Source organism: Coenobita brevimanus, chromosome 8 (genome assembly GCF_032717465.1).
Source record: "Coenobita brevimanus isolate Jiangsu-jjx chromosome 8, ASM3271746v2, whole genome shotgun sequence".
Lineage (NCBI taxonomy): Eukaryota > Metazoa > Arthropoda > Malacostraca > Decapoda > Coenobitidae > Coenobita > Coenobita brevimanus.
Genome location: NC_136961.1, coordinates 20,571,041 through 20,597,408, shown reverse-complemented (window position 1 = coordinate 20,597,408; position 26,368 = coordinate 20,571,041). Strand labels below are relative to the sequence as shown.

The window sequence follows — 26,368 nt, the reverse complement described above, 5'->3', positions numbered from 1 at the left end:
GTTGTCCCGTCTCAGCTACCTAAATTTCCTTGGGGAAAGCAGCCTAGGTATGTAGATATTCTGTACTTGATGGTAGGTGGTGGTGACAATCATTCACTCACTTGATGTAGTGCTGCCTACTTCTTTCTTCACCTTTATCATTCTTTTTCTGTGTCTGCCCTCTTCTTTTTCTATTCCTTCCATCTTTTCTGTCATCTTTTCTTACTCCAGTGCAGCCAAACAAAACTCGAGTGAGTCGGGAAACTGTTCATTAACATACAGATGCTTCAGTCCCCATTCATCCCCTGAGGGCAATACAGTATAGAAGGCCGACCGATGTGAAGGAAGGGAACACAGTGCCTATGGAAGGGGCACTCAGCCTTTGTAATGTCCCAATACAAGCACTCCAGGATACCCCTGGAAAGAGAACTGTAATGGATACACCTGCTGACAAGGAGTAGTGCACTCCACCCAGCGATCCAGAGGGTATCTTACTTTGTATGCCAATATCTCCATAGCCTTTTTACTCGTTATCTCTTTACTCCAGCATTGCTTCATTACCCTATTATATCTCCATTTCACTCTCTACCTCTGATACTAGCTTCAGCATTTCTCCATCCAGTCAGACCCATCTACTGTACTCCTTCCACGCCCCTGTCATCATGCCACTGTCTCGCACACTGCTCCAGTTACTCCTTTTTCCTGCTTTCTACACCCACTTTAATAAAGAACAACCTATACCAAACTCCCATGTGACGGATGAAGCCCATATGCATCAATTTTCCATTATGCCGTCAAAATGACACTCCATACGCCATACTAGCAGGTTCAACTGCTGGGAAATATCGTTTTAACTGGATTACCTGGCTCACGGACATAATACACACATCCCAGCCGCCGACAGTTATGACAGTGGTATTGTTTGGTCAGTTGTTGTTGTAGCCTAAGGCTTATTTGAATGTAAACCAAGTATACTACAGGGGGCTATCTACTTTACCTTGGTGCATCCAGTTATCTTTTGCCGAGCGATTATCTGTGTGGTGAAAGTGAGGTATATCCATGAAGTTAGTGATATGGGGGATAGCATTACAGCGAAGGTATAATGACGTGTTTCTGAATTGTCATTTGTGCCAGTACTGCAGCAGGAAAGTGTGTTCTCCACAGTGATGTCTGGGTAGGTGTATTTCCGTCTCTGGGGAGGGCATTTGCGGAGATATAAATGTCCTGTGGGGGATAGTGAAGGATGCTATTTGTCTGAAGGCATTGGATGGTTGTGGTGGCTATGCCTTATGTTTGTGGAGAAGGAAGGATGTTGTTGTTGCATTCTGTAATGTTGGGGAGTTGTTCGATTTTTTTCTACTTACTGTGGTAGGAATGTGGTGGAACATAGTTACGTGTTTGGGTTGGAGCCTTTCGCTAAAACAGTTCTGTTCAGATGTAAGAGAAACAACCAATCTTTGCCCTCAGCTGGAAGCCACTTTAGGTATTTTCCCTGAACCAGTGTTCATTGTCGTCAAGAAGGTGCAGTAGAATAATGATCTATTAGTCTGTCAGTCAGTATACCTTTCCGTGCAGGTCCAACACTTTACACTGTCACTATATTTCTCTCGGATTTTATTGTGTGTGGCGTTCCGTACCACCTTATTACCTTTACCAGCGGTTGTTGTATTATCTGCAATCCACAGTGTATGTTCACGTTTCTCTGCAGTCGACCAATCCCACGTCTCGAACACAATGTGGAAATGTTTGTTGCATGCATTACCTTACTCTCCATTAATTTTTCTTATCACTCACTTTAATTTCCTTCGTTGACTCAGGTGCATTTCTGTGGGTGTAAACAACAGTCAGTTACAACAAGGTCAGTAACCCTTTTTTTTCGGTGGGAGTGGGGGCCAACCTTACCAGAACCGCAGGAGCCAGTAGTAGCAACACAATTACTCTCATCCAGTACGCTCGTCATAGAGTGGTTGCTCTCTCCATGTAAAGGTGTTGGACTTGTAAATCTCTCTCTCTCTCTCTATTTTCTATTTCACTCTCTTTATATATGAATAAGTTTGGGAAACGATAGATGAGGGAATTCTAAGCAAAAGAACGTTATATGAATATCTGTCCAAATCTCAGCAGTTACGGAGCTACAATTACTGCTGACCTTTTGGGCGAAAATGGTCTCCCTCATATCACTGGTCAACAGCCAAAATGGTTCTAACTTATTCTCAGCTGTTTCTAATTTGTTACCCAGTATTTCTAACATGACCATAAAATTTGGCTATTGTGTAACCTTGACGTAGTACATCATAAGTGTGGGAAAATTCCTTGAAGCATGCAAATTCGTTAAATAAGTGTCAATAAGTCCTAAATTGTCAAAAAAAATATTAAACTTAATATTTTTATTTATATCATATCTTGAGCACAAACAAATATATACAAAACTGTTCTTGGAAGAACTTTGCACATTAGAAGTGCGTCTGCACTTTGCTTTTGCGTTTGTAGGAGCAATTACTTTCAACCTTTAAACTCTATCAGTAATCGCCCACCATGCTTGGACTGAATAGGCCTTGATATCGGCTCTCCATTATGGCAATTTCCAGGCGAAATCTTTCGCCATGTTCATCACTGACATCGTCAAGACTGAATGTAATTAAATCCTAATGAGAATGGAGAAATGTATCTTGAGTGGCATTCGAGTATAGAGTGCATTATAACTTCAACATCTTGTCCACAAGCTCCTCATAATTTGGTCCTCGAAAATTCCTTAGGCAATTCTTGGTAAGAACCATGAAGCTCTCCCACGCAGCCCATTCTATCTCAGATAGGTTCTTTGAAAAATCCTGATCATTGAGTATAAGACGAATTTGAGAACCATTGAAAACACCTACCTTTACTTTGGCCTCAGATACAGAGCCTTGGAACTTCATTAGCAAGTACTGGAAGCCAGCACTATCTTGTTCCTTGGCCTTTACAAAGCTCTTCATCAAAGCAAGTTTCAAATGAAATGGAGGCAAGAATGCCTTCTCAGGGTCAACATAAGATTTGTGAAGACAGTTGAACCCTCCAGTCATATCTTTTGATTGCACTGATCATCCCTTTTGTGTGTAATGCTTATCGTCTGCTGCTGTCCCATAAACAAAGAAAGCACGTGTGCTTTGTATAACCTTGCTGAAGTCCTAGATGCAAGCAGATCACCTTCAAGTCCCCACAGATGTTCCATTGATGTGTTTTGTGGTCAATGGCCATCAACAAAGTACCCATATTTCAAAACTTTCATTCATTCCATGGGCGTGCGCAAAGGGAAGAGGAAGTTCATTTCCATTATGGAGAAAGACTGCCTTCAGTGTATTCTTCCCAGGATCTATGAACAACCAACATTCTCCTGTTTGATAAGGACGAGACTTGCAAAGGTGTTTCAGTAACGATACAACATCATAACAGTAACAAAGCATATCGTTCATCTCGAAGTACATTGAGAGCTCTTCATGTCTATGATGAAAGTTGGTGTACAAAACACCTTCTTGTAGCATGTTCCATTGCTTGAGTCGAGATCCAGGGAGTTCACTTTTCTCCTCGGGAAGGTTTAGGTCTCTTCTAGGGTCGTGGAACTCTACCTGACTGATGAGATGCAGCTCCTTGCTCTCTCAATCTTCCTGAAAGTCGGCATCCATTCAACTATGCTCCTCATTAGATTCTGATTCACTTGTGGTACATAAGGGAGGATTAGGAACTGGAAGCTCAGGGCCATGGGATACTGGCCTAAGAGCAGAAGGTACGTTAAGATACTTGATTTTAGACCGGGTTTTCACTGATCACCCTTTGGTGTTCATGAGGCAAGAGTAATAGTCAGTACAGTGATCCTTTCGTTTGCACCAAACCATTGGTACGGCAAGAGGCATACCTGATGGCCGTTTATCATGCATTCATTCATTCATGTGGTTTATTCAGGGCTTGCATTCTACATGGGGTGCCTGCTTCTTGTCATGATCACAAAAATGACATTTCAAGTATTGTTTGCAATCGGCTTTAACATTCCTTGTAATTGGTTTCTTCAGGCTTTCAGGTGTAAAGAGCCTGCAGATGAAGCAGAAAGTGTATGATGCATTCATACAGTTATGGCACACCATTGCATGCTAAAACAGATCAAGGCACTTTGTAGCAGTAAAAAAAAATATGAAATGGAATAATGGCATATATAAGATTAAATCCACATGCATTGAAATAAAAAAATGATCTGCCTGATCATGGGAAAATTTTACCCAACTTTAGCCTGTGGCTGATTCACTTTGAGTTGCTAAATATCTTCTGAGTTGGGCACTTAATTGAAAGGACTAGCTCAAGTTTGCCTTTATAAGGCATACGTATCTCTATGATAGAAATCGGGTCAGATTTTCCCACGTGTGTACTGCACTGTAAAAGCTGATTTTCCTGTGGTATACTGGTTCTCGAAAATTGGACGTGCTAGTGAAAATTGGATATCATATTCGAAATATACAGGTTCCTGTTGCTTAGAATCACCTAAAAATACATTTAACTATAATACGTTATAAATTTTGTCGACCACTGATACGCCACAACGTTGTTAGTGACTGTAATTTCATAATAGTTGAAATTTGGATACATTATAATTAAAAAATTTTCACTTAGAACTCCCTCATCTATCATTTCCCAAAGTTATGCCCTTTCCTTCCTGGACAACCTATATCTCTTCCAGAGAGACCGTGAACAACCTGCTGATTGGATTAGTCTCCCGCTGAGCCACTACATCACCCCACCACCTCCACCTCCCCACCCCATCTCACAGCTCACTCACCAAGTTGACAGGATGTTGGACTTGTGCTCTGTGCAAGCTGCCTGAGAGCAACAGCGTGATAGCTGTAGGGTCGATCAGCAAAGTTTTTGTAGAAAGGATATGAACCATGCTTACAGTGTAGAAAGGGTCTTTCATCCAAGTCCACTGCACATAGGAAGGGTGAAATTAGTGCTATACACAATAAACCAATTATAAGGGAGAGTGGCGTGTTAGACCCTTTCTGTGCGCAGACCCTCAAATGCACTGTTATGTTGGCAGTTTTTTCGACTACCGTGGTGTTGTGCATCACGAATACGCACAACAGGGTCAGACTATCAACAAATATTACTACCTCAACATAATCCATTGGCTTCATTGTGCAGTTTGGCAGAAGATGCACCATGACAATGCCCCTGCCCATTCTTATCGATTGATTCAGGAATTTTTGGCCAAGCACAACATTGCGCAGGTCCTGCAGGCTCCCTACTTACGAGACATGGCTCAGTGCAACTTTTGGTTATTCCCCAAACTCAAAACTCCACTGAAGAGTTCCTGATTTGAGACAAGAGAAGAGATCATGACGAATGCAACGAAACACCTGCAGGAGATACAGAATACTAACTTTGAAATATGTTTCAGGCAATGGAAAGAATGCTGGGCCATATGCATCAAGGCAGAAGAGGCCAGCTTTGAGGGGGGTTAGTATGCTAGTTCAACAGATTAAAAAATTTTATTAGTGTCTAAGGTCGGATACTTTCTGAACAGACCCAGTATATATATATATATATATATATATATATATATATATATATATATATATATATATATATATATATATATATATATATATATATATATATATATATATATATATATATATATATATATATATATATATATATATATATATATATATATATATACACACACACGAGATGCTACACGAACGTTCCCGAAATCTGAAAGCAGGGCAGAAACTGCTTGTAGTTCTATGGGTCACAAAAGTGTCAGTGCACAATATATGACCACAGAACGATGGTCACTGAAATATTAGTGTCCCACCTTCCACACGTTAGTAGCCCTAATGTCGGGAGGTGTCATATCACCAACTATGGTCCGTCTATTTTATGAAGAGCGTTTGGGCGTTGTCCCTCTTGGGAACTTCCTAGGCCGCCTCTCTGCCAAACGTGTACATCTCTCTCTCATGTCAGCTATTTACTACTTTTAAATCAAGTTTATTTACAGTATATATATATTTAATTCTCTAATAAGGCTATATAGTGTTATAAATGTCTCTCTTTTTTTTTTTTTAGGAATAACAATGACTTTATAAATACCACACTGTTGATGATTGGTTAGTAAGATTGTTGAATGTGTGCTTTGAGAAAGGTATGGTGCCAATTGACTGGGCAAGTGCTTGTGTGGTCCCGTTGTATAAAGGCAAGGGTGATAAGTATGAATGTACTAGCTTTAGGGGTATAAGTCTGTTGAGTGTTGTAGGTAAGGTGTATGGTAGAGTGTTAATTATGAGAGTTAGAGAGGGTACAGAGGTAGTGATTAGTGATGAGCAGTGTGGCTTTAGGAGAGGGAGGGGATGCATTGATCAGGTGTTTGCTGTGAGACAAGTATATGAAAAGTATTTAGCGAAAGGCAAGGATGTGTTTTGGGCTTTTATGGATTTAGAGAATGGATAGAATTGATAGGGAGGCTTTGTGGACTGTTTTAAGATTGTATGGACTTGATGGTAGGTTACTAAAAGGGGTGAAAAGTTTTTATGTAAATAGTAGAGCATGTGTAAGAGTGGGAAATGCTGTGAGTGATTGGTTTCCCGTGAGAGTGGGGCTGCGACAGGGATGTGTGATGTCGCCTTGGTTGTTTAATATTTACATGGATGGTGTTGTAAGGGAGGTGAATGCAAGAGTTTTAGGTGGAGGTCTGAGTCTGGTGAATGTTGATGGTGGAGAGTGGAATCTGAAGCAGCTGCTGTTTGCAGATGATACTGCACTGGTGACTGATTCAGAGGAGAGATTGAGACAGTTGGTAGAGGAGTTTGGAAGGGTGTGTGAAAGGAGGAAATTGAAAGTAAATGAGAATAAGAGTAAAGTGATGAAGTGCACGAGGTTGATAGATGGTAGGGGGATGAATATCGCTTTGAATGGTGAGTTGCTTGAGGAGGTAGAGTGTTTTAAATATCTATGGTCACATGTTGTTGTGGATGGAAGAATAGATGCAGAAGTGAAGTTTAGAATAAATGAAGTAGGAAAGGTGCTGGGAGGAATGAAAAAAGTGTTTAAATGTCGTTCGCTTAGAATGGATGTAAAGAGAAGGCTGTATGAGGGTGTTGTGGTACCGACAGCGTTATATGGGGCTGAAACATGGAATATGGGTGTAGCAGAGGGGAAAAGTTTGAATGTAATGGAGATGAGGTGTCTGAGGAGTATGTGTGGAGTGACGCGTATGGATCGAGTGCAAAATGATGAAGTGCGAAGGAGAACTGGAGTTGTTTGGGAGATGGCTGGTAGAGTTGAGCAGAGGGTGTTGCGATGGTTTGGGCATATGGAGAGAATGGATAATGAGCAATTAGTGAAAAAGATAACTAATCTGCTGTGAGAGGTGTAAGGCTGAGAGGAAGACCACGAATAGGTTGGATGGACAGTGTGAAGAGAGCGCTGGATGCGAGAGGGATGTCTGTTAAGCAAGGAAGAGTGGCTGTCCATGACAGAAATAAATGGAGAGAAATTGTGAATGAATAAGTGATGACGCAGCCCTGAGGGGATACTCTTCCGCATTTGGTCTGATCAGCTAGTCAGGTCAGGTGCGGGTAAGGGGCTGGATCTGTTATGATGTGGCAGGGGTAAACCAGTTCTGCTGTCGGGCCCTGCTGCGGATGTCACTGATTGCATTGCGCAGTTGACCCTTGTGCGGTGTGGTGCGGTGAGGATCTGTCCGTTCTACCTTTTGGGGCTAAGATGCAAATGAATGTTTTTGAATGTTTGAGTAAATGGGGAGTGTGTCGTCCTGTCTCGGCTACCTCCCTTTCCTAGGGGGAAGCAGCCTAGGTATACAGATATAGATAGATAGACCACAACACTTGGCAACGTTGCTTTCCAACGGTGCCACGCTTGTAGGGGTAGAATGACCGTGTTAATCAAGGTCATTTCCACTCTGGCCCTCACCTGAGATGGATGCTACTCGCTCTCGTGTGCTCCACAGTAGAGAAAAAGAACTTTTTTTACAACGTAAATAAGTATTTTTTTTAGAAGAGAAGGCAAACAGAGGACCTATAATTTTTCCCTCAAAAGCTGTTGGTTAGGCCTCCTGGGGAAAACCTATATAAAAAAAACGCGCCTTGACTTTTACCTCAAAGGTGGTGTGGAAAAAAAGTCGAAATTATAGAGAACAAATAAAACACCATACTTTATGGAAAGTATCACATTCATAAGAAAAACATAATGTTGACAGACAGACAGTAACAGAGAGAGAGAGAGAGAGAGAGAGAGGAGGGAAAGGGAATGGAGATAAGGGGGATAGGCAGACAGCGAGGAAGGGAGGTTGGAGAGGCCGGAGATAAGGGAGAAAAGGCAAGACGATGAGAGGGAGGGAGGGAATGTGGTGGAAATTGAATAGGAGCACAACAAGACAGTCAGGAGGCTTTCCTCAACCTCAGAGGTGGTGTGGAAAATAAATCAGTCATAGTAAAAAATAATGTTAGAGACAGTCAGTCAGGAGGCTTTTCCTCAAATTCTAATAATTCATAAAACCGTATAGACTTTTTACAGAAATAAATCTACAGAAAATGCAATTTCTATATCCAGAGACAGAGAGGCAGAGAGGAGAGTGGTGTGTGGGAGGGAGAGTTGTCATTTACGCCTTTATTCCAATCCTATTAAGTTTCCCAGCACAAAGTATGGCAACACTGTGGGACGGGGACTCCCCAAGAGGGACAACGCCCAAACGCTCTTCATAAAATAGACGGACCATAGCAATATCCTCTTGCAAACATACAGGGTGCTGCAGAAATACCTTTTATAAATTTCAGGATGAATAGCTCTAGTAATACTAATTGTACCTTTCTATATGACTGTTTGACAGAATTTGGATGTGTACCAAGATATTACACATTTTAGATTATATAGGAAAGTCTAAGGGATGAACTCTTTTCAGATTACCATCACCTCAGTTATTTTATTCTGTAATTGTTTAACATCTGTTATTTACAAAAGGTGGTAGAAGTTTCTTCCCCGCCCCCTCCTTGTTATACAGGCTTGCGCATGGCTCACCTGAGACTGACATACATGTTCAAATATCCCTGATGTGTTTCTTGATTCCCAGGAAGCATCTTGAACTCGGTGCCCCAGTTCCTTACGAATGTTGAATTGTGTTGCATGCACCTGCTCTTCAGGTGACCCCAGAGGTAAAAGTCAAAAGGAGTTAGGTCAGGTGATCTGGGTGGCTAGGTGACGGGACCATCACGCCCTATCCACTAGTCAGGGTACCGAACATTAAGGTTATCCCTTGTAACATGTGTGAAGTGAGCTTGAGCCCCGTCATGCATGTACCACATTTGAATATGAGTTCTGAGGGGCACATCCTCAAGTAGCATGGGTAAATCCTCCCGAAGCAACCTGGTTTGCTCATTGCCTGTAACTCGTTCAGGTAGCAGAAGAGGTCCAGTTAAATGATAATCAAGAATACCGGCCGAAACGTCGATAGAAAAGGGTTCCTCATGTCCCCTAGTTGAAGTTGCTTGTTTATTTGCCTCTGCCCCTGTGTGTGTATTATGTAAGTTTACAATGCAGTTTCCTGTGAATGTAGCCTAATCAGCAAACAATACCAGTACAGATAAAGCGTTGTTATCTCTCTGTTGACTAAGGAACCACCGACAGAACACCACTTGTAGGAGATAAATATGTTCACGCAGAGCATGGATGTTCTGGTGATGGTATAGGTGCAGCCCATGTCGGTGTAAAACCCTTCATACAGTTGGACAATCTGTTCCAAATCTTGTAGCAAGTCGAAGAGTGTTTGTCAATGGGTCTACTGCAATGACATCCAGAACAGCATCTTCTGCATCCAGTAGCTGAACGTCACGTGGCTTTCCATTGTCTAATCTATGTGCAGTCAATGTGCCGTTTTCCCGCAGTCATCTTTCAACAAAGAGGAATGTAGGCCGAGATGGCAGCCTGCGGTTGGGATATTGTTTGGCATACAGCCATACTGCTTCGGCTGCATTTCTTCCCTCTGCATTTAAAGTAAACAGCATGTCCGTTTACTCTGCATACAAGTGTGTATGGCTCCATATCTGGTACTTCCCCTTGACTCAATTTCTGTCAACACAGACAGTGTCTTTGTGCAGGGGTAAAGGGTAATAATCTCCTGAATGAATCAGTCCGTCTCTCCCCTTCACACGTCGGCTTCACTTGGTGAATCTTTTTCCGGTTTCTAAGTCATGAGGCAGCTCGGTCTCCTGCTGCATGATCATGTATCATATTAAAATCTTATTCTAAGGTATTATTTGTAGGGCTATAGTAGGGTTATCATTTACACCCCCTGGAGTTTCCGTTTCTTTCTTCTTCTTTTTTTTATCATTAGACATAATTCTAATATGTGCAATATCTCGGAACCTATGCAAAATTCCTTAAACCGTCATGTAGAGAAGTACAATTATTATCAATGTATCTATTTTAAAAAATACGGAAGCTATTCCTGAGGCATCCTGTATAGTAAAATATTCTATAACATTTAATGTTATGTTTACTTAAACAGACTTTGTTCATACTTAATGAGACATTGATAAATATCAGCAGTTCATCTAGTGTTTTCCGAAGGCATCAGACCCCTTTTGCACCAATACTTTTGTGACCCATAGTACAATGTATGGATCCTAGGTGTCAGTGAACGTGAATGCACCCTTTGTTTGCCAGAGTGCCAAGTAGCACTGTACAGGGCGGATGCGTTTACTGCATGTGTGTGTTTTTTAATAATTGTATTTGGGTTAGTTTGCAAATTCTGTGATCTCAAAAATGGAGGCTGTGAAATAGGAAAGTTTGTGCATCAAGTTTCGTGTGAAATTCGGGAAGAACGCTCCAGAAATTCATAAATTGTTAAAACAAGTATTTCGTGACAATACTTGAGCGATTACACAAACCTACAACAGGTTTAAGCATTTGAAAAACGGACGAAAGTCAACAGATGACAATACACGTTCTGGTCGCCCTTCCACCAGTTCAACTCCTGAAAATAAGGCCAAAGTTCATGCAACCATCCTCGCAGATTGCAAGAGGACAATGCACGATGTTTGTGGCATTGTTATCCTATTGTATGGAATCTGCCAACGCATTTTGTGACTTGAGAAAAATCACTGCTAAGTTTGTCGTGAGGCTCCTGACTGATGAACAAAAGCAGCATCGCCTGGAGGTCTGCACGGAGTTTAAGGAAATGGCCAGAAATTACCCTAACTTCCTCTCAAGTGTCATTACTAGTGATGAAAGTGGAGTTTACGGTACGACCAGGAAACTGGACAATAATCATTGTCGAGGAAGAACTCAGCTTCGCACCAACCAAACAAGGCACGTAAGGTCAAGAGCATTGTAAACTCAATGTTCATAATTTCCTTTGACATGGAGGGCATTGTTCACAAGGAATTCGTTCCTCAAGGACAGACTGTCATGCAAAGTTCACTGCGGCATTTTGAAACGGCTCTGGGAGGACATGAGGCAAAAACGTCCAGATTAGTGGCATACAAACAAATGGGTGCTTTACAATGGCAATGCACCTTTGAACACAGCCCTTGTTGTTCAGCATTTTGTGGCATTAAAAGAAAAAAAATACCGGTCATCCCCAATCCCCCGTATTCACCTGATTTGGCCCTCTGTAATTTGTCCTCTTTTCAAAAATGAAAATCCAGCTGCAAGGACTAAGATCTGACATCACTGAGGAGATCCAGGAGAAATTGCAGAAAGTTCTGAACAAGTTAATGCTCAGCGACTTCCAGAACGCATTCTGATCGTGGGAGAAGCGCTGGGACCAATGTCTGCACACCAGACTACTTTGATGGGGATGATGGGGATCAGGACTTGAGGCAAGTTTTTTTTGCTTCTTTGGTCGAATTTCGGAAACTTTTGGGTAGCTATTCGAACATACATATGAATCCAGATTGCATCATAAACCTGTCATCTAAAGAATTAGATCGGGATACCTTATGTGCCCTAGGTTATGGGTTATCGTTTTCTTATAGCAAGAAGATAAACCCAGTGCTGATTGGAAAGTCCTTGTTTCAAATGGAAAAGCAATCAAGTGAAAATAGTGAGATTATTCGTGGCATTTTATATGGGGCGATGTTTGATAACAGCTCTGCTCCTAAAAGATTTGTGAATATATATCTATATATATCTATATCTATCTATCTATCTATATATATATATATATATATATATATATATATATATATATATATATATATATATATATATATATCCAGACGCTTTAATCCCATAAGGGTTGGCCACAGACAAATTGCCTCCATGTTGCCCTGTCTCCAACCTTTTGCTCACCTCCCCCCATCTCTCACACACACCTCTCTCATAGACCTCTCCACTCCGTTCTTCCATCTCATCCTCGGTCTCTCCCTACCTCTCCCTGCCTCCACCTCACTCACATACACTCTCCTCATTAGTCTCTCACTCTCCATCTCCTTCACATTGCCAAACGATCGCAGTGTATTTCTCCCAACTCTTTGTACCACATTCACACCACAATACTCCTTCACTTCCTCTTTTGTCAGTCTGCCTCTCCATGTATTTCCACTGGCACCTCTCATATAACTCATTTTCACTGCTCTCGCTCTTAACTTGTGTCCTTCCAACAAAGTCCAACCTTTGCTTCCATAGATTAGAGTTGCTATCACAATACTACCATTCAGTGATTTTTTTTTTTTTTTTTGCTTCCATACCCACTTCCCTATTCTTTATCAATGCTTTCAAAAAACCAGCAGACCTTCCTTCCTTGTACTTTTTCAAACACCATCCACTAAACATCCGTCCTTACTCATCTCACTACCCAAGTGCTTCAATGCACTCACATTTTTCATTTGCTCATCATCCAACTGCACTGTACATTCAGCGGCTTCATTTCTCTCGAAAACCAGAGCCTTACTTTTCCTTATATTCATCTTTAGATTTCGTTTCTTACACACGCTTTCAGACTCATTCACCAAGCCTTGCAGCTCTACTTCGTCTTCACTTAACAGTAGTGTACCAATATCATCTGCAAACAAACAGAACACGAGTTTCCGAATGCTGCTCTCTCTCTCATTATGGCCAGTCCACCATCCACTGCCCTACCTTGCACCTCTTTCATAACTCCACCCATATACAAGTTGAACAAGCATGGAGACGTGTCATACATCCCTGTTTCAATCCAACATTCAGATACAAAAATTCATTCTTTTTACCATCCACACACACTGCAGCCTTAATGTCCTCATACATACTCTTCACCGCCTTCAGCTCCATATATTCTTAGTAATTTACTCCATATAATTATATATACTTATATATTTTACTCCCTATATTCTTAATATTTTCCACATTCTATGTTCATCCACTCTATCATATGCTTTCTCCAAATTCATAAAAGCCACATACAACTTCTTTCCCTTCTCTAGAAACTTTTCCACTAAAGACCTAACAATGAATATCTGATCTACAGAACCTCTTCCCTTCCTAAAACCTCCGTTTTTGTCCAACTAATTCCTCTGTTTTTCCCCAAACTCTGTCAAGAAGTATCCTACCATATACTTTTCCTATTACACTAAGAAGATAAATGTCCCTATGATTACCACACACTAGTTTTTTCCCTTTTTCTTTGTACAGGAAAATGATTAGATCTGACTTCCAGTACCCCAGGACTCTACCTTCCTCCCAGGCCACTCTGCATATTCCATATCTATTCTACCACTGTCTTTCCACCATGCTTCAGCATTTCACCACACACTCCCTCAATTTCTGGGGCTTTCCTTCTTTTGACTTTCTTCATTGCTTTCACTAATTCCGTCAGGTGTCGGTAAGAATCGCACTTGTTTTCCTGGCACAGTTTGAAGTGGCTGCCACTTTACCTCATCACCAAAAGCTAGGGAGGGACTCCCGCCAGCTGAGCCAACCATACCTCAGTCATCTCTGTGACTCTGCCAGGTGTAAGACGATGTATTCTTAACACTTCTCATCCAATTCCATTCCTGCCTCGGGTAGACTTTTGCCTCATCCACCCCTGCCAAGCCTCTTTCCAAAGATACTAGGAAAAGACTCAGTGATAGTGCCATAGGGCTTGCCTTGGACACCACTGTGTCTAGTTTATCTAGTAATGGAGAAGTTATCATGTTGAGAGCGAAGACAAACTCAAGGCTGTGCGCTAACACACACTAACAGCCTACCTCTCATGCCAAAAATTACTCCTCTTCATCACGTCATTACTCATCAAAACAACGACCTACAGACATGAGGTTACTTTTACTCGCAAGAAGAAGAGTCGTTGGGTAATGTGTTCTTTAATTTGTCTCAATAATTGTTATACTTTTCGAAATTTTAAGGTTAAAAGACGGGCTATTATCGGAAAGATGCCCGTAGTGAGAGAACAGCAGCATTATAAATAACCAGGCATTCAGGGGTTAAAGTGTACTCTCCATTTGCTCACGTTTTCTATCTAGCTCTCTGTACCTCCTTCCAGAACATCTTCCTACATTTGTTCCACTTTACACTCAAATTCCTTCCAAATTCCTCATCCACTCTCTTCTCACTCTTACTACTCTTTTCACCCCTCTCTTCCTTTCCACATTTAACTCTGAATTCCATCTCTTAACATTCCCCATGCCTCTGCTTCTCATACACCCTCTATATGCTTTCTTCTTTTGCACCAAAGCTTGTCTCACCTTATCATTTCACAATGCTGTTCCTTGTACCCCCTTTCGTCTTCTCTTCACCCCACACACCGCCTCACATGCTGCACAGATTTCGTCTGTGAATATCTTTCACAAACCCTCCACCTCCCCCATCTGCTGCAAATCATATTTACCCAGTTGCTTCTCCACGTCTCTATTATATTCTGCCTTTTTATTGGCGGCCTTTCTACCATCCTTGTACATACGGTATATATATGTACACACACACACACACACACACACACACACACACACACACACACATATATATATATATATATATATATATATATATATATATATATATATATATATATAGTTTCATGAAATTTCCCTCTGGCTTTTCCTTCTCAAAGAACAAACGGTACTTTCATTTATGTCTCTCAGTCTGTTTTCTTTTATTTTGTTCCTATACCAGAACCAGCAGATTTTTTCTTTATCTTAACGTGCTGTTCTGCATAAAAAACAAAGCAACAATTCTCGGCCGTCAAAGAGCAATGTGATAATTTCTATTTCGTTAAGACATACTTAAGAATCTTTCTCACTATGTACCGAAATCTCAGATACAAACATACCCCTCTAATATCATTATGAAAATCCTGCATGGTTGAGCCCGAGCATATATGCAGTGTTGAATGGAGCGTATTAATAGCAGACTTGTAACAAGAAATTATGTGTCAAATGAATGTTGAGCCTCATGGCTGTCACCTCTGTGCGCAAATGAGACAGCAACAATAATAAAATGTTGATGATGATGACAATAATGATAATAATAATAATAATAATAATAATAATTATTATTATTATTATTATTATTATTATTATTATCATTATTATTGTTATTATTATTATTATTATTATTATTATATGTATTTTGTGTAGCCACTTGAGTTGGTTGCCCTCACCTGTTTGACAGTGCTCTTCTCGTAACACATTAAAAAAAAAAAATAACAGCTGTGGAGGCACTGTCTAGTGACAGATGATGAATTGGGTATTCAACCCATTAATGGTCTGGACATAAATATACGTGCCACTGAACGATTCCAACCTCAGTAAGACATGCACAGAATACATGTATTGTATTTTGAAGCTGGATACAATTTAAATATTTGAAGATCCTCAAAACAACAATGAGAAAAAATGATACTCTAACTCTTCTAGGTGTGGTGACTATTGTGAGAATAAGGTACCAGATACGTATAGTAGAGGTCTACCTTTAACCTATTAATATGATTCATGAAGTTGATGAGTTGCTGTCTGTTAACAGTAAATGGGACAATTGATCACTGGTTTAGAGGTTCTGAATATCAGTCGATTGGAAATTCTGAAATTTAATATAGATATGAGCTACGGGATAGCTGTCCAATTAAAATGTTTCTTACCCTGTGCTGAGATGGAAAGAAAAGAACCTAGGTGGAAGAGGCTATGTATGCTCACACAGTGTTAAAAAAGGTAGTTTAATGTATGAAATTAAATGTATAAAATGGAGAGTACAGTAGCTCAAGGATAATAATTTGCTTGTCGATTGAAAGCCCTGACCAGAACAAACTACCGAGTACAAAAGCTTCAAGATGATTGCATGAATTTGTGATAGTGCGTATCTTATTACAGGAGTGTGATAGCATGGTATATCTTAAATATCAATACTTAGATGCAAGAAGAGCAGAAATAAAACCAGTTAAAGAATGCATGTGGATAATATAAGCTTGAGAGGAAAGGGAAGAATTACCTACCAATTAACGACTTTTGCCTCAGTTCACTGGGTTCTTTGGTCATGATTCTTTGTATTTTGTGCTTGTTTGCCCCTCTGTTTTTCTGTGTACCTCCATATTTACTACGATACAAAGTTTGTGATGAAGGACACTCTAAAACATGCACATATATAATAATATTTGTTGAAATTTCAGGAAGCTGAGTTCAGCCCCGGTCCAATTGGTATTACATATGAAAGATATTATACTATAGACTACACTACTAGCGTCATGATGACCAACTACAAAGTTTTTGCTGCCCGTGGTCGTCCTGAGGTGGATCCGTGGGGCTTCCTGTTGCCTCTGTCACCACTGGTGTGGGCGGGTGTGATGTCATCACTGCTGGCAGTGATCACTGTTATGCTGATCCTGCCTTCATGTCTTCCGTTACTTACGGCGCACACAGCCAGACGAGACACTAACATTTTTAACTGTGTTCGTGTCCTACTCCAGGAAGGTACTTCAGTTATTCCTCATATTCATTACAATTAATGTTTTTGTAAATACTGACCATTATATTAATATGCATAATAATGAGATATGTGTTCCCCAACAGACGTGAGGAAAACCACTGGTTGGTGGTGGTGGGAGCGAGTGGTGTTGGGGGTGTGGATGTTGATGATGTTGGTGCTGACGCAAAGTTACATTGGCAACCTCATGTTCCTTCTGGCCGTCAGGCACATTGTCCAACCCTACCAAACCCTGAAGGACGTACTGGATGACAGCGGTGTTGGAATAGTTCTCGTTTCAGCCTCGGCGAATATCCCTTTTTATCGTGCAAGTACTGCAAGTATTCTTTTTCAAAGAAATAGGGTAGGGGGGTTTCAAGAATACTCCCCCAGAATCCCTGCTTGTCGTACGAGGCGACTAATAGGGTTGGTGGTGGGTTAATGCCCCACCCCGTAAAAAGAACTAACTAAAAAGGTGAACAAAGCGCCTCGGACCCGGACGGACCATACGTTGACGACTAAGGAACGGACGAAGGACATTCTTAGGGTCGGAACGTGGAATGTGAGAGGAGTGAATTATGAAGTGAAAGAGAGAGAGATTGTTCAGGTGCTTGAGGATGCAAAAGTGGATATTATGGATTGACTGAAATTAAATGGAAAGGTGAAAGAGTGAGAAAATGGGAATATGGTTTAGGTATATGTGCGGGAGTCAATGAAAATGAGAGGGCAAGAGTGGGAGTATGTCTGATGATAAGCAAGAAGTGGAAGGAGAATATAAGAGAGTATGGAACAGTGGGTGCAAGGATTGTATGGGTGAGGATGAAAGTAGGTATACAAGTGTGGGCGATTGTATGTGTGCATGCCCCGACAGAGGATCGAGTGGCAAGAGTGAAAGATGAGTTTTGGGCGAGTGTAGAAGCGTGTATGGACAAGTTTGAGAGGAGCGAGAGAGTGCTGTTGATTGGAGACATGAATGGCAAAGTTGGGAATGTACGAGTGGATGGAGTGGTTGGTCAGTGGGGTGTGCCAGCTGACGTACATGGGAATGGAAGTGCTTTGGTGGACATCTGTGCTTGTAAGGGGTTGGCAATAGCCAACACCTACTTTTGGCATAAGATGATCCATTGGTATACATGGAGAGTAATGAGGAGGATGGATGGTGAACTTGTTGAACGAAAGGCAATGATAGACTACGTGTGTGTGGATGAGCGAATGAGAAGACAAGTGTTGGATGCAAGAGTGTGGAGAGGGTGGGGGAATGGAGTCTCGGACCATCACTTAGTGATGGCCAAGGTAGAGCTGCAAAGAAAGTGGTTGAGGAGACGAAGGGGAAGACAGGAGGAAGCAACTCCTGTGAGAAGAGTGGAGAAATTGCAAGATAGTGAGAAAATGACAGAGTATAAGAGCATAGTGGAAGAAAGACTGGGAAGGTATGAGCTAGAGCAGATGGAAGGGGTGGAAGACGTATGTAAGATATTCACAGAAGAGATAGGCACAGCGTGTGAGGCAGTTTCTGGAGTGAGGAGGAGATGAAAGGGTGTGCAAGGGACAGCATGGTGGAATGATGAGGTGAAACGAGCTGTGGAACAAAAGAAGAAGGCATATAGTGAATGGTTAGCGAGTAGAGGTAGGGGAGAAGATGAGAGAGAGAGAAGAGAGAGGTATATGTGAGCAGGAGAAGGGAAGTTAAGAGACTGGTGAAGGAGAGTAAAAAGAAAGTGGATGAGGAGTTTGGGAGGAATCTGAGTGTGAAATGGAGAGAGAGTAAGAAATTGTTTTGGAAGGAGGTAAAGAAAGTAAGGCAGTGTGAAAGGGGAAATAGTAGGGGAGTGAAAGATAGGAATAATAGATTGTTGGTGGAGAAGAGGGAGAAACTGAGGAGATAGAAGGAGCACTTTGAGGATTTGTTGAATGTGGAGAGTGAGAGCCATGCAAGTATAAGTGGTTGGGGAATGGCTGGGAGAAGAAGAGATGAGAAGAGGGAGGAAGAGATCAGTAGGGCGGAAATAGTGGAAGCGATGAAGAATATTAGGTTGGGAAAGGCCCCAGGAATTGATGAAGCATGTGGTGAAATGCTTAGGTATGGGGGTGAGATTGTTGTGGAGTGGATATGGAAGTTGTGTAGATTGGCTTGGGAAGAGGGAAGAGTTCCAGAGGACTGGAAATCAGATATAATTGTTCCTTTATACAAAGGAAAAGGAGAGAGAGAAGTATGTGGTAACCATAGAGGTATTTGCCTTCTTAGTGTGACTGGTAAAATATATGGTAGAATACTCATTGATAGGGTTAGGCATATGACAGAGGAGCTAGTTGGAGAAGAACAAGGGGGATTTAGGAAGGGAAAAGGGTGTGTAGATCAGATATTTGTTCTAAGATGTTTAGTGGAGAAGTATCTAGAGAAGGGAAGGAAAGTGTATGCTGCCTTCATGGACTTGGAGAAAGCTTATGACAGAATAGATAGGCAAGGTATGTGGAAGGTATTAAGAATATATGGGGTGGAGGGGAAATTGTTGAGTGCTGTGAAGAGTATGTACGAGGGAGCTAGGGTTACGGTGCGAGTGGATGGTGAGCTGAGTGAGTTCTTTGATCTCAATGTGGGACTGAAACAGGGTTGTGTGATGTCTCCATGGCTGTTTAATATATACATGGATGGGGTTGTAAAGGAGGTGCAGGGTAGGGCAGTGGATGTGGGGGTGGCTCTAATGAATGAGGGTGAGATGTGGAAGCTTCCGGTGTTGCTGTTTGCTGATGATACAGTACTTTTGAGTGAAGATGAATGGGAGTTGCAAGGTTTGGTGAATGAATTTGGGACAGTGTGTAGGAGGAGGAATCTGAAAGTTAATGTAAACAAAAGTAAAGTTATGGCGTTTGAGAGGAATGAAGTCACAGAGTGTGCAGTGAGGTTGGATGGTGAGGATATGGAGAATGTGAGTGCATTCAAGTACTTGGGTAGTGTGATGAGTAAGGATGGAACTTTGGGGGATGAAGTGCGTGAAAGGGTACAGCAGGGAAGGAAGGTCGTTGATACACTGAAAGCAGTGATGAGAAATAGGGAGGTGAGTATGGACGTTAAGAAGTCACTGCATGATAGTATTGTGATCCCTACCCTGACGTATGGAAGCGAGGCATGGACCTTGCAAGAGGGGAACAAGTCAAGAGTGAGAGCAGTGGAAATGAGTTACTTGAGAGGAGCATGTGGAGTGACGTGGAGGGACAGGTTGACGAATGAAGAAGTGAAGGAACGCTGTGGGGTGGATGTGGATGTGGTTGAGAAGATTAGGAGAAATACACTGAGGTGGTTTGGACATGTGAAGAGAATGGAGAATGAAAGACTGACTAAGAGGGTGTATGTAGGTGAGGTGGAGGGAGGGAGAGGGAGAGGTAGACCGAGGATGAGGTGGAGGGATGGAGTTGAGAGGTATATGAGGGAGGGGGGGGTGAGTTGGGAGGAGGGTAGTCAAATGGTGGGTGACAGAGCGACTTGGAGGCGTTTTGTCTGCGGCCACCCTTTGCGGGATTAGGGCGTCGGGCTATAGATAGATAGATAATCACCTATAACCCTGCCTTCAATCTGGAGTGACACCAGCTGTACCACGGGATATTTGTAAAAACTGCTTGTTTTCAAACCATTTCTCATCAACTTCTCCTACAACATTCAATAAAACACACACACACACACACACACACACACACACACACACACACATTCATCAAACTTTAATTTCTCCACTGCAAGTGCCCTGAGATGTCTAGGTGGATGTGATATGGAGCGTGGAGGTTAGGAAGAGAGGTCACTTTGGAGTCGGGGTGAGGCTGCACTCCAGTAAGCACAAGAATCTTAACCTGGGATGGACTTTTTGCGCAGGCCTGGACAATCTGTGCAGGATGAGGTTGCCTTGTTACCAATGCACTATGCCACACTTGACTTTCCCCACTCTTCATACTTAAGAATGATTTTTTTGTTCTTCTTCACTACATGAATGACTCTTATTTCTAAAAGGTTATTTCGACCATATTACTTATTTATTGTACCGTAGTTTTTCTTATCTTATAGGAACTTTCGTATAGTCCACTTATTTTTCTAAAATTTTACTTCACAAGATGAATTTCAATCTTTACTTTCGTAGTAATGCTTATTTTTATACTGAAATTTATCTGTTTCTATGTACAAGTCTACACTACTTTAATATCCCAATATTCCATCATAATTTAGCGTAAGCCATCTCGGATGTTGCATATTTTCAAAATATGATACACTATTCCCTCCAGCCCTTCTAGAAGGGGTATGACCTCAACAAAAACCTTATGTTGTACTGTATAACTACAGTCTTCCTGATTTTAAAAAAGCATTATACTGTATGGTGTACACTATCAATGCACTATATAGACAGCATACTGTACGGTCGTGGTCATTAATAATCACCTATCCTCCTATACCCCGTACTCTTACTGCTGTACATGTTTACAGTCCCTGAAACAATTCAAAGTTACGTACAGTATATTCAATGGGTTGGCACATGCATGACAGTCGTCTGATATCAATATTATGAGATTCTTAAACAATTATCCCCACAAATTTCTTAAGATATATTGGAGATGTGTTCCAGCACCTACCCAAGACTTACAGTAGTTCCTTAAACTCAGGGTATCGTGCAAACCGCTCATTTGGAAGAGAGTTGGCCTACAATCCTAACGGATCCGGGTTCAAATCCCGCTGGGGGCAGGGAGCAGTTTAAGGATTTGAATTCAGTAAAAGCAGACTTTACTCATTTACCAGAAGACCCGCCGACATGTCGTAAAAATACCCCCGCTAATACCAATACACCAGTCCTGTATGAGACAGCCCTAGCATGTATTCAGTATGGACGGTAGGTGTTAGCGCCGAACTGGTGACATGTAGAGGTGTACGGTACGTAGGAGGACTACTGGGCCAAGAAAGCAGGCTGCGAAGCCTATGCCCAGAGTCGGTCACATTAAAAAAAAAAAAAAAAAAAAAACACGCCTGTGCATGCAGGGTTATGTTTCCATTTCAAAATCTCTCATTAACAGACCACGAATTGATCAGTCCCTTCTCCCCCCCCCCTCTCTACTGTATTAGCTCCCACTTTTCCTCTTCCTCTTTTCTTCATTCCTTTTTCTTTCCTCCTTCCGTTTCTTTTATTTTATTTGTTGGTCACATTCAAAGGTTAGAAAAGAAAACAAAACAAGAAAATTCTGTAAAGGAGGAACAGAACAAGAAAATTCAGTAAAGGAGGAAATATGCAAGAAAACTGCATCCCTGTCATTCATATCACTTGCTGAGGCAATGTTTACCGAAGCCCAGGCAGGCGATTTTAGCCTGCTAGTATAATAGTTTTGTTTCTCTCTCTCTCTCTCTCTCTCTCTCTCTCTCTCTCTCTCTCTCTCTCTCTCTCTCTCCTGATTAATAGAAGACCTTTTTATTGACCAAGGGCAGCCCCAAATATGAATTAAATCAGACAACTTGTTGAGAATTTTTATTACATTTCTAAGTACGGTATGTATTGTTGTTACTTACCTAACAACTACAGAAATAAATCGTCGTTGTCAGTCTCATCATCCTCCAGGAGCAATTCATCCCAGAAAAATATGCATCTGCTCGATATTCTGACAAAAAAAAGGGGGGGGGGGCTAAAAAAGCTGCAGGTTGCCATTCTCTGCAGTCACAAATAGGTATATAAGTCACTAATCTTTGCAACTTTTCATCCGAGCTGGCAACAATGGCAAGCCATGTAGTTTGGTGTGACACATCCCAGCCGGCACCAGACACATTTTTTTTTTTTTTTTTTGCCATCATTGATAAGGCATTGGTAGCAGGGGACAGTGAGCAGCTTGAAAAAAGTCAGTTTCCCCCTGCACTGTTGGCTGATGTTGTAAATAGTCAGATACTGCCTTAACTCTGCCTAATTTTTTGCTTTGTCAGATACTGACTTGTCAGCTGATGCAGCTCTGGAAAATCAAAATATTACTGCATATACACGTTCCCACATACCAGTACCTAGTGCCTTGCCTCGATGTGATATTGGAAAAAGCACTCAGGCTGGATGAAGTAGCTGGCTGAGGCTGTGTGTGAGGTGGTGAGACAGTGGTGAGGCATGGACACCATGAAGGATGCTGGGTGGCTATAAAGCTATGTTTGTGCTGCAATTGACTTACAAGTGCCTGACTCTAATCCTCATACAGTAGTTAATGATTCAGAAGATTCTCCAGAAAGTTAGGGAGTCCTTGCACTCAGCAGAGTGTCAGGATCATTCGAGTGGCAGCATGGAATTATGGGAGGTGGCACGGAGTGCAGCTGACATGTCACTCCCCATATGTTAAATTCCATCCTCGGGTGTTATCTCCCCCCTTGACAATGAGGACACTGTCAGCTCCATTTCCTACCTGACTGCACTTTCACTCAGTCCTTGCATGAATGAGCAGCTTCTCAGGGGTTGAGGTGGTATCAGTTGGGTGGACAAGTGCAGCAGTGAGTGAATCAGGTGATGCAAAATCAAAGATCATTTCTAACCTCTCCGTGGCAAGTGATAGACTGTAAATGCCATTTGTCTTCTGTCTCCTATATGCTTGCATTATGGCATGGTGGCAAAAAAGAAAAAAAAAAAATTGGCAGTCACATCAAACCATGGTGGGAAAAGGAAAACATCTGCATCCTTCAGCCAGGTATTCCCAACACCTCATTTCTGAAGGCTAATAGCATCAGCCATGCTTTGGGAGTTAGGGTTTCGGTCTATGTGCCAACTCTTCGGACTTATGATTCCGATAATATTTCATGAATGAGCCACTTGAAGCTCTTACAGTTTACTTACAGGTGGGCCTTAGTCCTTAACCCGAGGAGTCCTGTTGATGTATGGATGCGTCACCACGTTTTGTCACAGTGACACCCAATGACGTATCCATACGTTTTTCAATTGCGAGGTCCTTCATCTGCACATTTTTCAAGTTTCGTGGGTGATTTTTGGTAGGCATCTGTGGGAAACCTTACTCTACCCACCGTCAGGTGGGGATACTGCCTGGTCTCGCCTGACCTCCCTCCCCCCCCTGCATGCCATTTTCTCGGCAACTCACCTGTTAGCAGTGACCTGGCCATTAAAGACAAGTCGTCCCATGGTCTCTGTGATGACTAAATTCAAGGTGAAAGTGATTCCTGAGGTGGATGAGAAAGGAAGAACCAAGCTAGAGGAAGAAAAAAGCAGAAATGATAAGGCAGTAATGTCGTAAAGGAAGGTGATGTGTTTGGTGAGTGAAACAACACTTATTTCGCTTATATTACTGTGTGAAAACCAATATACTCTTGTACTACTAATAAATAGTTACTTATTCTGAGTGGTTTTGGAATAGTTACCACTCCTATGGAAAACACTTTCTCTGGAGCAGGGCCCACAGAAGACAATTCCAGGTATTCAGAAGGAACACCCGTATAATGCACTTATAAGCTCAGCTGAGCACTTTCATTGGCATTTTCAAGTATTTCTCATAAAAAGAGGAGGTTTTAGCCCCCCAAAATTAAACTTTTTGAAAATCTGCCGGGACTGGGGAGGGGGTCAGTGGTGAAAAATTGGTCAGGATGCAGCGGGTTAAAGTTCAGGGGTACAGCATGCCGAGCCCTTCCTGAGTGTGGGGTAGGGTGGTCCACGTAGAATAGGGGTTAGAATTTTTATTACGAATTTCTCTGCTCCAAGGGGCTTATTTGAGACCTTTACCTGAGAAAGTGTTACGAGCGAAATTTCAGCCAGGTCAAGGAATATTTAAAGGTGGCTCAAGGAGTCTGAAGTTCCCACACTGACAGCCTCTGGGTCCCCCCCAGACTAGGAGAACCCCTCTGGGTATTAGCTGCTCAAAGGTGGGTGTCTCGTGCTTGCCAGGCACTTATTGTCACCCAGTTGTCAAGAGGTGTGAAACCGCTTTCAGTGCTCTGCCACCACCCCCAGGAGGTACTGAAATTGGTCCTCCATAGTGGTGTGCCTTCCATTGTACTCCTGCATCAGGGCCACACCCCACTCAGCATGGCTGTTCACCACCGCGATGTTGTTGATGTGCTGCTTGGCAGTGGTGTAGCCCTCGCAGTTGCTCCAGGCATGTGGATCCTCATCCACAAAGTCCGTCTCAAGTCCCAGCTTCTGGAACAGCCTCCTGGAGGTGTTGTCAGGGACTCCAGCATCAGAAGATTCCCCTTCCCGACCTTGATCACTTCAGGATGTCGTCATCATCGTTGTCCTCCTCTTCCCTCATGTTTTGAACCATCTCCCTCTTTGTCTCAGGTGGAACCTCCTGGTCGAAGAAGGGTAAGCACACAAGCTCCTCTGATAGGTACCATAGGTGGTTCTTCAGCTTAGCCGAAGACACCTTCATGATCTGGGGGTCAGGGTAGGTCTGCAGCTGCTGCAAAAGATCCAGGTCAGTTCAAGGAGTAGCAGCAGCGAGTGGAGCAGTGAATCATGGCTTCATGTACACCGTGATGGCAAAAAGGGAGACATCCCTGGAGCATTTCTCCTCTCGCTTCATCTGGTTGTGGAATTGGTCCTGAAACATCCATATCTTCAAGCTGTACAGGATCTTGGCCGTCCATTGGGCCTGGTGCATTGCCCTAGGACACTTCAAGGAAAATCCGGGAACAGACCCTCCCATGTAAATGATTCCCAGCTCCAGGAACTCTTGGTAGTCATCCCTGAATGACTTGGTGGACAGTTGGGATGAGGCGAAGTCCAGGAGTGCCTCCCTTTCCTCCTCGATGAACTGATGAGTCTCGTCCGAGTCCCATCCTGTTCGGAACTGCTTCTTGTTGAGGAGGTTCCACTGCCTTTCAAAGCAGTGGAACACTTGAATGTCTGGTCCAGAGGAGGGCCCGACGCATGTTCCAAAGATGGCTCCCATGATCACTTCCAGAATGTGGTGCTGGCAGGCGAAGTAAAGCATCCCCTGACCCAGGTTCTGCTGCAGGAGGACGCAGGCCCCAGAATGGCGCCCAGTGTTTGCAGCCGTCGTTTCAAATGACATTCCCACAACCTTATCCTCTAGATCCCATCCCTGAAGGAGGGCATAGATGGCATATACCTGCTGGTCCCCCGTGCCAGAATGCAGCTTGGGAACTCCGAGGAGCTGGTTCTCACCACTGGTAATGGACATGACTAGCACGGGGAGTCTGTCCACACTCTCTCCAGAATCCAGGAGGGAAGGAAGGAGCTTCCCATCCCAGTGAATGACACATGGTTCCCCAGTCTCCTTGAATCCCTCCTTGAGGTCGGCCCACTTCTCAGCATGATATCGCTCATGGTAACGCTTCACAGAGGACTGGCTGATGTTCACCTCCACGGAATCATGGCCAAAGTTCTCGGCCACCTCTGTCAGGACACATGGAGCCATCCTGTCGCTCATCTTGGTGTCTAGGGCCACTGTAAATCCAGGGGTTCAAAAATTCTGCACCTGAGTCTGTTTTCTCTTTGGCAGACTCGCATCA

General features: G+C 42.5%; 1 protein-coding gene across 1 annotated transcript in view; it reads left to right on the top strand.

Moving 5' to 3' along the window:
- LOC145406003 (glutamate receptor ionotropic, kainate 2-like) overlaps positions 1-24,723 on the top strand; it is a 166,286-nt gene extending 141,563 nt beyond the window's left edge. The window contains exons 8-10 of the mRNA XM_080277193.1: positions 16,601-16,901; positions 17,001-17,225; positions 24,719-24,723. Coding sequence (XP_080133319.1) covers positions 16,601-16,901; positions 17,001-17,225; positions 24,719-24,723 — 531 coding nt within the window. The remainder of the gene's footprint in view (positions 1-16,600; positions 16,902-17,000; positions 17,226-24,718) is intronic.
- Positions 24,724-26,368: the final 1,645 nt, after the last annotated feature.